Source organism: Aptenodytes patagonicus, chromosome 3, assembly GCF_965638725.1.
Source record: "Aptenodytes patagonicus chromosome 3, bAptPat1.pri.cur, whole genome shotgun sequence".
Taxonomy (NCBI): Eukaryota; Metazoa; Chordata; class Aves; order Sphenisciformes; family Spheniscidae; genus Aptenodytes; species Aptenodytes patagonicus.
Window position 1 is genome coordinate 52,776,326 of NC_134951.1, and position 12,444 is coordinate 52,788,769.

Consider the following 12,444-nt stretch of genomic DNA (forward strand, 5'->3'; position numbering starts at 1 on the left):
ACTTAATTTATCTTTTCTGAATATCGCATTTAGAAAAACAACAAATCCTTGCAGTAGCATACTCATTGGCTGCAAAATACAGGATTTATGTCTTTATTTAGCCTTATAATTTTTCTAGAGACTTGGCCAGAAAACAATGATTATTCCTAGCTTACTCATTTCTGCTACTAGTTGTGCCTTTGTTACATTCATTTAACAAGTTTGTATAATGCCAAGCACCATTAAGGCCTTGACTTCAGCGGAGAGTTTTTAATCAATATTATAATAGTAACAATTAAATTGAGAATCTCAATTTGTTGTTTCAGAATCACACAGCTTATCTTGCATGCAAAGTAGATGTAAAAAGGATAAAAGCTTTTTGATTTTAAAAAGTCTGAGATTTTTGCCAAAATCCCACATACAAACGAGGGTGACAGGAAAGTTGCTGTCTCTTTCAATGACATACATGAATTTTGTCCCTGCCATATATTGGTACTTTCTCTTTTGCTATCTGAGAAACACCACTAAAACAGAGCTGAAACTACTTTCTTCATCTCTGGAAGAGACTTTCAAACACCACAATGATGGATCAATAATTTGTCTGGATGCAGTGTGATGGTGTAGGAAAAAAAGAGTGAAACATTCAGATACTAATGTGAAAAAAATATATTCAGAAACACAGACCTTAAAATAAGCCTTTTGTAATATTCAAGTCCTTCTGATAAAAAGATTGAGAAAAGCTGGGAGAAAAAAAATATTAAGAAATTTTGCAGAACATAGTGACCTTATTGACATGACAATCTCAGACCTAATTAAATTAATAGAAAGTATTTCACTTCTATATTTATGTCAGAGCCCTCACTAAATTTACTAGTACCATCTAGATATTTTTTTGTCAGGGATACCATTTTAAAATAACATGCATCGAAAGAACAATTCAAAATTCTTGAGCAGTCTCAAAATTGAAATAAAATAAGACCTTTGCCTTTTAAGGAGGCATGTTAAATGGGTGGATCTCAGTTTCTCAAATTTACCTTCACTCACTGTTTTAATTTAAAGCCACAGCGAGCAAGGTAAAATATTCTTAAGCAGGCTAAACAGCTAACAATTTTTGTATACATATATTTATGAATTCAACTAAAGGAACAACATTTTTATCTCAACTAAGTGGCACACTGAAGTTCATAATAAAAATTAAGAGAACAAAAATAATACAAATTTTCAGAAGTTCTACAGCTAGTTTTGGTGACCTTCGCTTTTACAAAATTAAAGAGGAGATATTTTGGAGACTCAATGAGAAACAAGCCCCCAGATTTTATTAGGAACGTTAAAGTAATTCTAGCCACTGAATAAAGATGAGAGGGGACCTTTCTGCTGAGAATAAAAGACTGAGCAATGTGCAAATCACTGACTCTAGTGATGTAGAGATAAAGACAACACAGCAAAGGGCAAAAAAGAAATACTAATTTGTACTGCACAACACGCCTTCTAATTGGCTGTGTGCATGTACTGGCCAAGCTACTACGCTGGGGTGAGCTACAGGTTACTGGGTTCATTTAGCATGGCTGTAACTAATGACCACTCTCATTTTAAATGAAGAAACATAGAAGAGAGGGACGTGACATCATAGTTTTGAAACTGACTTCTACAAAAACCGAAGTTGATTGTTGTTTGAGCTCACAAAAACCATGGTAAATTTTTCACTATCATTACTAAACTCATAATATCTGTGCTTGTGTAAGAGGTGATTACCCGGAGCTAGTAAAATCACATGCTTTCTGCTTAAGTCAATTGCTCAAAATACAAAACTTGAAGAGCTTTTCCCCCTTCCTTTCCTTTTATTCAAGTGTCCAAGTTGCCTAAGCACACTGTAAGTTTTTAAATTTCATGGGAAGGATCCAAAATATGAAATAATTTCAGTCAAAATACAGAATACACTGACAAATATTTAATTCAGTAAAGCAATTTTAGATGCTTTTCTCTCCCCCCCCCCCCCCCTTTTTTTTTTAAACTATGGAAATGACATTGGGTGGATCACAATTGTAACAATTAAAAGGAGAAAACCCATTCTGGACTTACAAAAGCAAGTAGCCTAGCTTAAACATTCACAGAAGCGTCTCACATACTCAAATATATTTGAAGAAGAAGAAACTTAGTGCTCTCATCGGTGACTTAGAAAGCCATAGTTGTATCAGGTTTTTTTCTATCGTAGAAAAAACCTAAAAGTACAATGATTTCAAATAGCAAGCTAAGGCTGAGATCCTTTTTATGTTCTAAGAGGAAAGACGGACAGAGAGTTTTTTTAATAATCCAGATTACAAATTTTTTTAGTACAGAATAATTATAATAAAAGTCTGACCTGTACGTGTGTGTTAGCCTTCCATACTAGCAGCAGTCATAGCTGTAACACTCTTCAGGCCCCAGTTCAAGAAGCAATTCTCAATCATGCGTGTGGCTCAGTAATTTATATATTATTTCCCATTGATGCTGGAGATAACTAACTGGACCCTCATGATCTACTTAAGACTCAGAACAAATCAGGCTCGTGCTCAGTAAGCGAGCTGGGGACACAACATCACCTTCTGTCTCCACCACAAGCACGCTGTGCTCCAGTATTTAACCAGGGGAACCTTCTCAGCCATCTCCTGCAGCTCCCTAAGAGCTTTATGGTGTCCCAGCTACTTTCCATAGATAAGCTAGCTAGTTCAGGTCTGCCTTTACTGTAGAGCAGTCCCAGTAGCAAATACAGTAGTGACTTAGCTAAAAGTTGTAATGGGGACTGGAAGAAACACAAATTATTATAAAACATGTGTATGTGTATTTTTTAATAGATGGCATGGCATTAAGGTGAGATTAAAAAAAAAAGTAACAGCATACTCTATCAACATATAGAGACCACTGATGGGAGCTAACCTGCAAATGACTGCAGAAAAAGACGACAGCAAAAGCCATCAGAAGCCTGGTTTCAAAACCAAGTTTGGGGAAGTAAATGGGATAAATAAAGGCAAAAAATGATTATTAAATAGCTACATTTGACACTTACAGTACAGATGACTATTACTGGCTTTTTAAAACCAAGAAATTGCACAAGCCATTCTCTCTTCCTCCATATACACACGCACAAATTATAACCTGACTTTAATAAGGAAGTTTCTCTCAACTGTCAAGAATACCCTTGAAAATATTACAAAAAACATTAAAAATAATGAGATTTAAATGTAATTTACCAACCTTCTTGTAGTCCATTATATTTCCTTTTCCTTGTGCCTTAAAGAGAAAGAGAGATTTTATATAAGACATTACATACTACAAACTAGAGTTGCAAGAATAAAGAATGCAATTAAAAGAGCTACTACTTTAAACATAACCGACTTTCTTTAGGAATCTGATATGGAAAAACCTAAAATACAACCAAATGTGTTACCAGCTTATACAACATGGTTCTGTTTCAGATGAGAGCTGCAGATACTCAATGTAATTTTTAGGGTTTTTATTATGACTTGTAGTTAAACATTTGTTGAATCCAAAATGTTTTGGTCTTAAGAAATCTTGCTGTTTGCATTAATTAATCTCTCCCATGAGATTCTGAAATAAACTATACTTCATATCAGCAAAAACAGGATTTATTTTCTTAAAAGAGAACCCTCCGTAGATCTGTAGTGATTTGCACACAGGTAATAGTCTAGAGCTCTCAAAAGGGGATGTCAGGACCATGTCAGCACTATTAGACCTAGGTTAGAGGTGCTTTTGGTTTAGAATTGCATTTGAGTATCAGCATCACCCTTTACTTAAGCAGCAGATACATACAACCTATAATTCCTAACGCATTCAGAAAGAAGTATGAATAATTTTTAAATTCCTTCTTGCCCAGACGCAGAAAAGTACGTAGTCCAAATTCCTCAATTTTGTCACAGGACGATGTAGAAGAGAAGATGTCTATGTCTTTCTCACCCAGTGGCAGTGCTCTGCCAGACCCAGAGCATTCCTGCTTAACCAACCTCAAGCCCTTCCCTTAGGTCAGATCCAGCTGTATCATTATCACCTCATCCAACTCCAGCTCTTCTTTTTTCAGGCATATTGAGAAAAAAATCACCTGTTTCTTTCCCTCTAGCCTCCACAAGGGATGACCACAAACCTCGTTCTTCTGGAACGTGTCTCCTGAAAAGATGTAGATTAGGACCACTACCTCTCCGTGTCCTCAGTGGGGACTTCAGAGAGCAGCCAAGAGGAGAAGGTCAACTGGCATAAGGAGAAGAGCTGAGGCCTGCACTGAAGAGGAACACTATGTGGCAAGCACAGCTTTGAAGAGATGTTGCAGAGATGGCACAGATTTGGAAAATAAATTAATTTTTGTAAGGGAGGAAAAACAAAATAGAGAAAAGAACCGACGAGAGACTAAGCAAGCAGAACAGGAAGGAAAACAGTAGATAACAAAACTGATTTCACTGAAGGAGAAAGGGGACTGATCCACAAAACCTCTTTACTACTCTCTTTAAGCTTCTTAAGAATCAGCTTTTCCGGAATGCATATTAAGAAAACAGCCTGATAGCATTTGGGAGTAGCAAAACCACTGCCAATAACTGCTTCCTTATTTGTGTATTCCCATCTCTCTCATTTGCCAACTTTTATTCATACCGGTTGGATCTTACGGCTTCTTCAAAATATATCTAGTAGTTATATTGTGTATCAGAACACACCAGAAATATGTTCTTTAACAAATGATTGCCTATATGCAGATTCACACTGTAGTGGAGAATTTGCCAACACGTTTGAGGAAGATGCTTTTTAGTCTTAGCAATACCAGAAGAGGTGGGCTCAGCATGCCTCCTCCTGCGTCTAATACACATTACAAACAGCAAGAATATTTTCCCATGCTCCGTTCCTCTCTAGCATTCAAGTCAACGGCAGTTGTGCTTCTCCAAGCAGCAACCTTATCTAATTTGTTTCCTAAGCCTTCCTTACTACAACTGCACCTTTGCTTTTTTTCTTTCTTTTTATCCTCACAGTAGTTGGGCTCTTTTGACTTTTACTGATCCTGATTTCAGACGCACAGATTTTTTCTTCCTTTTACATCAGACTTCTGCATCTGGTTTAGCTTCCTCAAAGGTATTAAGCCTGATTTGCAAAAGGTATGCACTATTGTCAGACTTGGATAACTTTCTAGGTCTCACTGCTTGGCTGGGGAGCTCAGCCTCTGAATGTCGGGGCTCTGGGCCCTCAAAGAAAAGCATCTGCTTACCAGCATGTTAGAGACATGAACGGCCAGCTCAGCTCAGCCTTCCTCCTGAACACCAAAGATCACCATGTGGCAGTAGTGAGGGACAATAATACCATGACATTCTTCATTAATAAATGAGATGGTGTGAAATCAACTCACCTTGCCAGGAAGAAGGATCCCTGAATCCCCCGTGAAATGACTCAAAATGCATCAGATAAGCAGACCACAAGCAGATGGTTTAAGACAATGCTTTTGGAGTAGGATGTTCTCCAAGATTGACTTTTCTTTCTCAGATGAGATGGTCCCTCTTACATGTGTTCCTAAAACCTGTACTTGAGAAATGCCTGATAAAGCATTTGGTAAATGCTTTTCTTCCAGCCCTGCTTCTTCTGAGAAGTCTCAGAAAGATATGGTGAAAGGCACACGGATTACCTTGGCCTAGATGAGATGGTTCTAGTTTCTGACCGATTCCTTTTTTAAATTACAAATACTATGAGCTAAGATGGATTCTAGACCTGTTCTTGAGGGATTCTGCTTAATTTCTTCACTCAAACTTTGATCTTTTGTACCTCACTGCTTAGATGTTGGATGCCTGTTTAACCCAGAGAATTTTTGCTCTTGTCTAGCGAGAGGTATCTGTAAGTGGCTAAAAGTGACCGACTCTTCTGTCTTTTGACGTCTAGGACATCCTCCGTCCTATAATCCTGCATTATCTGCTAAATTTTAAGAACACAGGGCTTTCCAAAAGCTCAGTGGGACTGCATTCAGCAACTATTTCAACACTTTCTCTGAAGAAGAGCATTCAAGCACCTCTTTGTCTGTCTACCACAGTGTTTCCTAGGAACCATTTAGGGTTGGGTGGTTTTGTTTTTTTTTTTTTAAAGCATTTCAGGACTCTACTCCAACCCATATGCCTTTTAAAATAGACACCTGACCACACAGTTCATTGGGCATTTCAGTTTTAAATGCACAAAGGTGGAGGGTTTTGGTGGTGAGGCCAGTGAGAACAGAAGAGACTCAGGTCTTTATGGATGATCATTCACTCATGTATATATATCTCCATGTATACACACATGCATGTACACATACCTACACATTTTTTTCCTCCTGTGACAAGGCTTCTCCCTATACACATCCCAAGTCCCTTTTAAGGCAGTCTCTACATTTCATCCAAATCAGCATCTAATCTGCTCAAAACACAAATACTCAGTGTTGATGCAACCTTCCACACCTGGATATCTGATGTATTTTTGCTCCTTTCAAATGAAGAGACAAGGGGGCTTTTAAAACGTCTTCAGCTCAGCAGCAGAAACGTGCCTATGGCTGCCTTCGTTCAAAGGCTACCTGGGGAACAGCGACTGTATCCGGACCTCTGACAAGAGAACTGTGGTGAAACACTCACACAAGTTCTGGGCATTCCACAGCAGTTCAGGCACCCTTCATGACCTCTCTGAAGACTGCCTTCATCTAAGATATGCATGACAGGCACTGAGTCCCAGTCACATGCTTTCTGAGCAGTATACCACTACTAGGTGCAATGGGGCTCTCTACCTCCACTTTCTTGAACTCCAAGACCTTCCTGTAGGAGGAGGAAGCTGCCAAGGGGAGGTGCTGCCTACAATCCATCGTATGAATGATTATATGGGCAAACAATCAAAAGAGAAAGCCAGATTATTTAGCAGTAATTACAGGTCCGTAATGTGATTTCCATATGCCTAGTCAGCTACTACGAAAAATTCTACCACCTGAGAGGGACTGAGTGCACTGTGCATGCTTTGCCTGTTTATACCATACAAATGACATTGCACAAGAGGGTGGCTTATGAGCATATTCTTACTAGTACTGCCAGCATGAGAAAGTCTCTGGCTTGGCCTATCTTGAATGTCACATAGTGAATGTCACTATGGATGATATCTCAAAGAGCTTGTAGTTAAATGAAAGGTAATTTTCCTTTCTAAATCAACACAAGCCACGAAAGGCTCCTGGACGAGGTGTTCCACTTTGTATTTAGCTAAAGTAGTAGTTAGTACATACTTTTGCATAGTGCATGTCACCTTTTTTTTCCATCCCCTCCCTTCAGAGAGAAGCGCTTTGTTTCTATAATGCTCATTTTCAGTATGAGAATTAGTAAGCAGACAGACGGGCACTTTTGGAGTCCCGCAACCTCCTCTAGATTCTGCAGATGGGAAATTCTTTCAAAGCTTTTATAAACTGTGCTGTGGTAATACCATTATTCTCCAACTGTAATCATCCAAATCCATCTACATTCAACTCGCATATGAGCCTTGTGTTGAGATTGTAGAATTCCAAAATTCCTCGTCACACATTATAAACTACCAGCTCCTAATTTCAAAATGACGAAAGGTTTGCTTCACTTTAAGATCCTCCAACTCCATACCACTGTAAGCTTGTAGATGCTGCTTATACTTGCTAAAATTTCACTGCTGAAGAGACTATGCCTGTTGCTTGAGGTATGTGAAGGCAGGCTGCAACCTGGCTGTCATGAACGCAGAACTAGGCAGAGGCTCAGACTCCACACCTTCTGCCTGAGTCTCCTGCTTTCAAACCAGCAAGGAAAGGAGCCATCGGCAAGCACATCTTGAATTAATATGCTTGCACAGAGCTAGCTTCTTATTGAAGGCAGTAGCCTTTCTACCAAAAAATCTGTATAACAACTGCAGGAATTTCCAAACGGTACTCATCACAGCTGTTTAGACAGGCAAAACATGTCCGACTGATGTAGGAACTCAACAGAATGCTTAATTTTGGCCATTTTTGGTGTTTACCTCCCTTTCTCTCCCTGCTGTCTTGTACAGTTACCTATTTGTGTTTCAACAACACCCAGGAAGCTATTCACGGACCTGAACCCTGCTATGCTACACGGTACGTACAACAGATCTACACCACACAGCTACCTTATTCTTACCGCCTTCTTCATCTAAGGGTTAGAGGAAAAGACAGCTGAATTAAGAGAACTGAGAATAAGGACATCAACCAGCTAGACCTCACAAATATTTTGTAGTGGTCAGGAAGCCAAGTTCCCCAGATCTTTTACCCCCCATCCAAAATTACCGCTCCCAGAGCCAAGTTGGCAGAAGGAAATGTGTGCCTACCTTTCAACCACTGTAACGCAAAGTTCTCTGCTTTAAGGTGCCAGTTGAAGTAGCTTTAAGCTAAGACGTGGGACTGCACAAGTAGTGCAGAGGAACAGACATATGTTCCACGCAAGTGAATCCGCTTGTTACACTGACTCACAGAGGTCTGACAGAGCTCGACTGTCAGGTCCCTAGATTTCCCCCTCTTGAAAGCATGGAAGAGAGAGGTATTAAGTATGGAGAGCAGAGGTAACCTCTGTATCATCTTGTCTGTTGTTAGTTTCTAAGTTTATTTGCAGATTGAAAGTATAGATAGGAAGAGAGATACAAATGGCAAAACTAGGAAATTCTAAACAATGCTTTAATTTACCTCTCTGATCTGTTTAATCCATGCCTCCCTTCCAAGGAATTCCTGATGCAGGACTGCAGGAGCAGAATTCAAACTGAAGACCATGGTGTCACTAGAACTTTCTTTAACAAATGGCTGAAGGTCTGAATGTAGCTGAAAGAGAAGAACATCTTTCTTCAATTCCCAGGAACAGTCTATATATATCCACCCACTCACCAAATCAAGGTCCATATACTGATCCTACACCTACTCGCCACTTTCTGCTTTGACACTTGTACTTTGGTTGCACTTTTTCAAGTTTGGGGGAAGGAGAGGAAGAGGGGGAAGAATTGCAGCGGCAGAAAGTTGTAAAGAGAAGCATGTAGAGAGTCTGCAAAGAAATGGGTGAAGGACAGCTTGCAGAGCTGGGCAAGTGATGGGACACAGCCAGGTAGGCAATTTTTGAGTGGCAGGAAGCAGAAAAAATATAAAGGAAAGAATGATCCAGTCTTTGGTGGGAAGAATATCATTTTTTCGTCTGTGAAGGGTAATACATTCTACTTTTCAGTACCCGAGGAAGCTGATGCAATATGACCCTCCTTCTGACAAAGGAAACGTTACATAGCTAGGAGCTTTCTATGAAAATTATACAATCCTGTATATACAACTATATGTCAATGGTGAATGTATTAATATTAAAGCATACACAAAATATTAAGGCTATAGTCTGTACTAGAAGCAATTTACTGGTAGAGTTGTACCTAGTAATAGCATATAGCGGCACTTCTACAGCAGTAAAGCTGTGCTTTATAAAACCACTTCCTTCTTCTGGAGGAACTAGAAACTGTCTAAACCAACTCAGCTGAAGCAGACGGGAGTCTGTCTGCCTGTCTCAAGCTACATCTATACATGCAAGTAGTGCAATACAGTAGGAGCAGATCTTTAGGGCAAAACAAGAGTGCCAAGGACCCGAGTTCCACACTGTGGGTGTTTTCCTTTAAACTAACTCTAGCTGTGGACTGAAAGACTTCTAATGGAGGTCAGAGGTCTTCTCTGGGAAATCCTACTGCTGCAGAGGTTTAGGCTGCTCCTGTCCGTATCTGGTGACCTCCCTCCTTATCCCCCTCTGGAAGTTACACCTCCACAGCAGATTATTCAGAAGGGAACATATGCAGGTCCTTCAGCCACCGCAGCTTGTGCCTCAGCCTCATGTGCTGCTGCAGGCAGTTGAGCCTCTTGGTACAAACCTCTGCATGGTGGCAGCTGAGACCCAATGCATACTTCCTCCTGCAACTCCTGCTACTAGGACAGTGGCTTCAAGAAGAACGTAGGAGCAGAGAAGGTAAAGTTTTAAGCTGCTACAGAAAGATGCGCTAGAGGGACATTAACAGAGCCTTGAATGAAATAAGCTACACTGCCAGAATTGTGATTTTGCCTGTTCATAAGCACTGTTCATACCAGTAGTTTCTGCAAACATCTTCACACGAGGCAGCAGCCAAATCTCTCAACACCACTGACCTGCTGGCAAAAGTCTACAACATAGTGGCAGTATACGACAGAGCTCAAAAGCAACATATCTTACAAATCTCTCTGTTTTTAAGATCCCAGAACGAAAGGAAAAGGCATACCTTATGACTCATAGACATGTGCTTTCCATACTGAAATGCCATGTCCTGAATCTCAGCACTGTGCTTTGCTAGCTCCATTGCAGCCTGGCAACTCTTTGCCAGCAAGGCACTATGTGACAGGAAAACCTGCTCCTTCCACGTAGATATGCCGATATCATCTGTAAGACAGTTCTCCTGAAAATGAAACAAAGGCTAACATGAAAACACCAAAACTGCAGCTGTGTCAGCTCGCAGAAGTTAATGGAGTGGCACAGGATAATGTAACATGCGGTGAGTAAAAAAACTCTGGGTGCCACGGTGCCAAATAAAGAAGGGCATTCTTTTGGGGATGAGTAGAGAAAAGTATCAGAATAAATATACTGGCAGCTTCAACAAACAACATTTTCATTTTCTGCTCAAAAAGAACAATGTAAAATGCATGGAGCTGTCAACAGATTCAACACAGATCCTTTTCTTAATGACTGTATCATTACACTGAACATTAACAGCGGACTACATTCCTTATGAGGGACTGGGGAGAAAAAAAAAGAAAAAAGGCAAAAAACCCAAAAACAACCCCAGAGTACATCTGCACTTCAGTCCCTTGCTAGTTACCAAGAACCAACAATCCCAAACAAACTTGAGAAGTCGCTACAATTTCTCCTTTGTAGTCAAGAAAAAAATGATTACAAAAGGTATTAAAAATCCTTATAGAACTGCATTGGAAAAATGAATGGCTGTGACGGAGGACTTGTACCTCTTCTACTCTCATATTAAGGACAAGGAATGGCTGAAAGTATTAAAAAATAAATAAATAAAGCTGTGATTTAGAAATGTCAGGTATTAACTTTCCCAGGGGACTGATAGAGATCTCAGTGATGCCTCTAGTGAACTTTATCACCTTGACTGTAAGGTCAGAGATGCTCAACGCTTCTCAAAATCCTTTGTATCCAAAATATTAATTTGGATTACTTTCCACAAACTGTTTTAATTAACACAAATCCAATCCTTTCCCCCCAAACCCAAATTCAACTGCAGCTCCTTTGGCTCACAAAATGTTAATATGCCACTATTTTACTAATGGATCTTCAAAGTTTGACATGACTTGTAATCTTTCTCACATACACGTCACTGTCACACTTTTAGGTACCCTCTAAAGAGGGAAAAAACCAAAACCAGAAAAGACCACAGTTGTTTTGCTTAGAAAAAACTAAAATCAGTAATGAGAAACTACAGAAAAAATTTCAAGCATATAAATGTTAAAAAGTTTGTAATTTCTCAGTTCAGCCAAATGTGTAGCATACACTAAGCCAAAAGGTATTCTTTAAAAGAGTAATATAAAAACCCTCTTACATAACAAGCCTTTTCCCTCAAAGTGACGTCAATTAAATTACTTAGAAACGAGCAAGAAGTAATTCTGTGTGACCCTATAGTTTTCTAGCAAGGTATTATCTGTCATGAAATCGGTAACAAACGAAATAGAATCCATCCGTTCAGCTCTAATTTTCCTCCCTTATGGATATCACCCAGAAGTGCTGCGTTACAAGGGAGAGGATAATTTGAGACTAATGGAAAAAGTAGGAGAATTCTGCAATGCCAAGTAACCCAGAGCTGTATCAAAATGCCTTTGCTTTCAGACATACTATTAACTTATACAAGGCAAGTGAAGAACAGAGAAACCACATGTTTGCTATTATGCATATGATAACTTACAAAGTCAAGCCTAAACTTTCCTCGTGTTTCATTTTACTGTAGTATTTTTGTTTTAAAATCTTAACTCAGCCCAGAGCATGTGCAAATTCCCATGACTGGCAAAATGTCAAAATGAGCATTTAATTCAAGTAGTTTCCTATATATCAAGTCTTTTTTTTTCCACTCAGATATAGATCAATTTATTTTAAATTTAAAATCAGGAGCTCTTGGAAGACGCAACACAATCTTTTCCTTAACAACCAATCTGCTCAGCGAAAAAAAAGTATTTACTAAAATTTGCTGGATGATATTGAAAATTGGCAGTGATTTTTATAATTATTTGTTTTAAATCCAACCAAGACAAAAATATTCTAGAAAGGTATCCTGAAACAATTTATGAAGTTAAAAATCTTTCAGAAGACCCGTAAGTTGAAAACGTTCGCTTGCTGCAGGCTTTGAGCAGTAACAGAAACGTGGATGTTATCAAATATCAACTGCAGGAACTGAAGAAGCTTAAACAGCCAT

General features: G+C 39.2%; 1 protein-coding gene across 4 annotated transcripts in view; it reads right to left on the reverse strand.

The window, feature by feature from the left end:
• The window catches only part of PDSS2 (decaprenyl diphosphate synthase subunit 2), a 133,468-nt gene that overhangs the window by 18,493 nt on the left and 102,531 nt on the right, over positions 1-12,444 (reverse strand). For 3 of the 4 annotated variants that reach the window (XM_076333344.1, XM_076333345.1, XM_076333343.1), the window contains 3 exons: positions 10,249-10,422; positions 8,663-8,794; positions 3,211-3,246 (listed from right to left, as the gene is read on the reverse strand). In XM_076333344.1, the coding sequence (XP_076189459.1) occupies positions 3,211-3,246; positions 8,663-8,794; positions 10,249-10,422 (342 nt within the window). The remainder of the gene's footprint in view (positions 1-3,210; positions 3,247-8,662; positions 8,795-10,248; positions 10,423-12,444) is intronic. The other variant, XM_076333346.1, reaches the window with a different exon arrangement.